This window comes from Sinocyclocheilus rhinocerous, unplaced genomic scaffold, assembly GCF_001515625.1.
Source record: "Sinocyclocheilus rhinocerous isolate Xijiao unplaced genomic scaffold, SAMN03320098_v1.1 scaffold4140, whole genome shotgun sequence".
NCBI lineage: Eukaryota > Metazoa > Chordata > Actinopteri > Cypriniformes > Cyprinidae > Sinocyclocheilus > Sinocyclocheilus rhinocerous.
In genome coordinates this window covers 132,938-137,474 of record NW_015661995.1, presented here as the reverse complement: position 1 = coordinate 137,474, position 4,537 = coordinate 132,938, and the positions used below count along the sequence as shown (strand labels likewise).

Genomic DNA, 4,537 nt, shown 5'->3' with positions numbered 1-4,537 from the left:
TGAAAATTATGAGAATAAATCCAGGAATTATTGGATTGCTGGACTTCAAATCAGTAGGGGTCGAGGCATCAATTAACCACGGCTTTACTACAAATTAAACAAAAAAAAAAACATGGTTATGGTATCCACAAATTAGCCATGTACACCAACCATAGTTTAACCATGGTGTTTGTAGTAAAACTGTGGTTATACAAATGGTAACCAATGCACCAAAAACCACGGTTACTACACTTTTACTACAATAAAACCATGGTGAATTTGTGTAAGGGTAACTAAGTAACGAGCTGTTTTATGGATAGTAACTGTAACATTATTACCAAAATCTTAGGTAACACTTTATTTTAAGGTGTCCTTGTTACACGTTACATGTACTTACCATTATAATAACAATTAATTATGCATAATTACATGCAAGTAACCCTAAACCAAACCCTAATCATATAGTAAGTACATGTAGTTAATTAATATTAAATATATAATTGCACACTGTAACAAGGGCATCTTAAAGGGGTCATATGATGCGATTTCAGTTGTTCCTTTCTCTTTAGAGTGTTACAAGCTCTTGGTGCATAAAGAAGATCTGTAAAGTTGCAAAGACTAAAGTCTCAAAACCAAAGAGATATTCTTTATAAAAGTTAAGAGTCAGCCACACCCCCCCGTAACATTTCCGTCTCACGCTTGAGGTATTCGGCCAATCACAACGCACTGGATAGCTGGCCAATCAGAGCACACCTCGCTTTTTCAGACCGATGAGCTTTGTAAAAATCGACGCGTTTCAGAAGGCGGGGAATAGAGGAGAAACTATAATCTACAGTATGTGGAAAATAATGTGTTTTTTTAACTTTAAACCTCATAAACACATTGCATTACACCAAATACACAAAATAATGTTCTTTTTAACAGCATCATATGACCCCTTTAAGATAAAGTGTAACCAAATCGTATTTGTAATTAGTTACACTACTAGTAACATTATTACTGTAACTAGCTACCCACCCAACATTGACTACAACTATAAGATATCCTTCCTGTGTGTAAGACGCTCAGAAGCGCGTGAGCCGCTACGCAGCGTGCGTCGTGACGCCGGATGGGAGGTGCCTCTGACGTCAGCGCGTGATATCGTTCCGCGGGCGGGAGTTCGGCGCGGCCTTTTCCTCGCGACAGCGGCTGATGAGAAGAAGAAGCAGCAGCGGCGCACCGCGGGAACTGCTCGTCTTCGGTATTAGGCGTGGACGCGACTCTGCCTCGACTCTCCCGACCCCCGTCTCCCGTCAGGATGGAGCTGATCACAATCCTCGAGAAAACCGTGTCTCCAGGTCAGTTCCGCGCGCGTGGGATCCAGATCGCGTTAGCGGGCGGCTAGTGCCGCGCAGGCCCCGCGACGCGCCTCGCACGCTGCGCGAACAGCTGCATGAACACACAAGCATAGCGTTTAACGCTTCAGACTGTCGACGCGACCCGCCAACGCGCGCATCAGGCGTCAAAGCGGCTTCGCGTTCGAAAGCGAGCGTTTGCCGGCCTGCGCGGCGAGAAGTCCCTGACGCGCACAGATAATGTGATTTATGCGCCTGCTTCTGATAACATAAAGCTCTTCGCCAGGCGTCCGCGCGTGTGGTTTGTCAGCTCGAGCTACCCAAGTTATTAGCAGGTTAGCATGCTAGGCAGGAAGTGGCTAGGCGTTAGCATGGCTAGCGCTCGGTCATCCCCTGCGATCCGCTTCAGAAAGTTTCAGAGTTGAGGGTTGCGCTCGCTTATGGGGCTGTCTTTGGCTCTTGACGCGCGTGAGGCGCAGGGGTTTCACGAGAAGCGGCGCGATGATCGCCTGGCTCCCGAGGCGCGCGAGTCTGCGGGCCGCGTTTGGCGGGAGTCTGGCACGCCTCAGAAATGTTGGTTCATTCACGGCTGTGATTGCTTTACAGATCGGAATGAGCTGGAGGCGGCGCAGAAGTTTCTGGAGCAGGCGGCCATCGAGAACCTGGTGAGCAAACCACTGTGACTCTGACCTTTGACCTCTGCACTCTCATCCTCAGTGTCCAGACTCGTCTGTAAGCGCTGTCTGTGTCTGCACAGGCCCGGATCTACCCTCAAACGGAATCAAAAGCTGTATAAATTGCAGATTTGGCAAACTCTCCAGGGTTGCGCTCTGGAGATCGATTTCTGTGTGTTTTTGCAGCGTTGAGCAATGTAGCTAATCACAGAGATATCTGTTGATTTCCTGAATCCGAGGCGTTTCAGATCGGAATGAGCTGGAGGCGGCGCAGAAGTTTCTGGAGCAGGCGGCCATCGAGAACCTGGTGAGCAAACCACTGTGACTCTGACCTTTGACCTCTGCACTCTCATCCTCAGTGTCCAGACTCGTCTGTAAGCGCTGTCTGTGTCTGCACAGGCCCGGATCTACCCTCAAACGGAATCAAAAGCTGTATAAATGGCATAAATTGCAGATTTGGCAAACTCTCCAGGGTTGCGCTCTGGAGATCGATTTCTGTGTGTTTTTGCAGTGTTGAGCAATGTAGCTAATCACAGAGATATCTGTTGATTTCCTGAATCCGAGGCGTTTAAGTTAGAATCCTCTCACCGCTCAAAGCGCTGGAGTTTTTGTTCAGGTTCAGCACGAATCAAAGTGTAGCCGTGATGTAAATAAGAGATCTGTTGTGCAGCGTAGACAACTTTACTGATAGTAACGCATCTTTGTGAGATCGCGATGAACTAAGATAAGATGAGTGACAGCTTTTTAGTGATTATGAACAGAGCGCTCTTTGCGCCATAGCAACGGACTCCACATATATATATATATATATATAAGTTATTGCACCCTCACTAATGTAAGAGGCCCCTCAGTTGATTTGATTCTGGAGGTGGGCCCGGTGCCGTCCATTGCTATGGAGCAAAAAGCACTCCATTTGTAATCACTAAAAAGTCACTCATCTTAGTTCATCACGATCTCACAAAGTTACGTTATAATCAATGAAGCCACACAATGAATCTCTTACTTACTACACTTTGTTATAATGAATAAAAACTGATAATTGAGCGGTGAGTGGATTCTAGTGTAAATGCCTCTGATTGGCTGTTGCCTTCAAGATAACCAACAGATATGTCTGTGATTGGCTACACTGCTCAACGCTGCAGAAACCCCTTGAAATAGAAACCGATCTCGAGGGCAAACCACAGCGCACTGGACAGTTGGCCGAATCTGCAGTGAAGTGCCAGTAATACAGCTTGAGGGTGCTGTTGATGTTGGAAGCGGGCCTGTGTCTGCATCGACTGTCCTTCACTGCGCTGGGTGAGGCTCTGGCGGCTGCGCTGGGACACATTTGAATGCTAGCCAGGCGCTTTCACTCCGTTTGCATGCTGCACCTGTTTCTAGTTTTGCGGAGGTGATCGCAGCAGCTCTGTGGCTCGATTAAATCCGCTGTCTGTCTTGGTTTCAGCCGACGTTCCTGGTGGAGCTGTCCAAGGTGTTGGCTAACCCCGGGAACACGCAGGTGGCGCGAGTGGCCGCCGGGCTGCAGGTCAAGAACTCGCTGACCTCCAAGGACCCGGATGTGAAGACGCAGCACCAGCAGAGATGGCTGGCCATCGACGCCAGCGCCCGCAGAGAGATCAAAAACTACGTAAGCACACCCTTGTGTCCGTGTGTGTGCTGCGAGTCTCCAGTGCCAGGTCTGTGTGTGCTGTGCCGAGGTTCCTCTGTGGGTCATTCATACAGAGAGACCTGGCCTCAGACCAGCACCAGGGCTGCTGCGCCGTTCAGAGGGCAAAGCCAGCGATTACGCTCTAAAACCAGTTCATGCTGTATATCTATTCTAGAGTGAAATACACAGGGTTTCTGCCAGTGTAGTTTCAGTTAGATCCAGTTAATAAACATATTTAATCGTTGAATATTAGCCGCATTAAAATTGGTAAATATAATGTAACTGCTTATAGTAAGCAAAATAAGCTGTTTTGTTTTAATCCGACTTCTTAAGCCACTTTTGTAAATGAAAACAATAATTTATTTTAGTGCTGTCAAACAATTAATCGCATCCAAAATAAACGTTTTTGTTTACATAATGTGTGTGTACGGTGTATATTTATGTATATATAAATACACATACATGCATGTATATATATTTAAGAAAAATGTTTAAATTAGATATATTTATATATTATATGAATATAAATGTATGTACATGTAAATATTTTTAAAATATATATTGTATGTGTATTTGTATAATAAATATACACAGCACACACACATTATGTAAACAAACTTTGTGGATGCAATTAATCACGATTAATCGTTTGACAGCACTAGTTTATTTACATGCGCTGCATTTTCTCCAGTTATGTATTGATAATTAATTAAAACAGTTAGACTTTACAGGTTACTGTGATTTATAAACCGGAGAGTTCCGGTGCTTGATTCTGATTGGCTGAGCCGCGTTCGAAGCTGTTGTAAATTACTCTACAAACATACACCTTTGTTTACGTTTGTGTGTTGCTCGGCAACCACAACCGTTTCTGAGGAACTACATTGTTTGGTGGAAGAATACTG

At 45.4% G+C, this 4,537-nt stretch overlaps 1 protein-coding gene across 2 annotated transcripts in view; it reads left to right on the top strand.

Annotated features, from left to right (window-relative positions):
- The first annotated feature begins 1,106 nt into the window (after nt 1–1,106).
- LOC107727146 (importin subunit beta-1) overlaps nt 1,107–4,537 on the top strand; it is a 43,081-nt gene continuing 39,650 nt past the window's right edge. Inside the window, exons 1-3 of one of the 2 annotated variants that reach the window (XM_016536930.1) lie at nt 1,107–1,316; nt 1,920–1,978; nt 3,432–3,614. In XM_016536930.1, coding sequence (XP_016392416.1) covers nt 1,277–1,316; nt 1,920–1,978; nt 3,432–3,614 — 282 coding nt within the window. In that variant the 5' untranslated portion in view covers nt 1,107–1,276. The remainder of the gene's footprint in view (nt 1,317–1,919; nt 1,979–3,431; nt 3,615–4,537) is intronic. The other variant, XM_016536929.1, reaches the window with a different exon arrangement.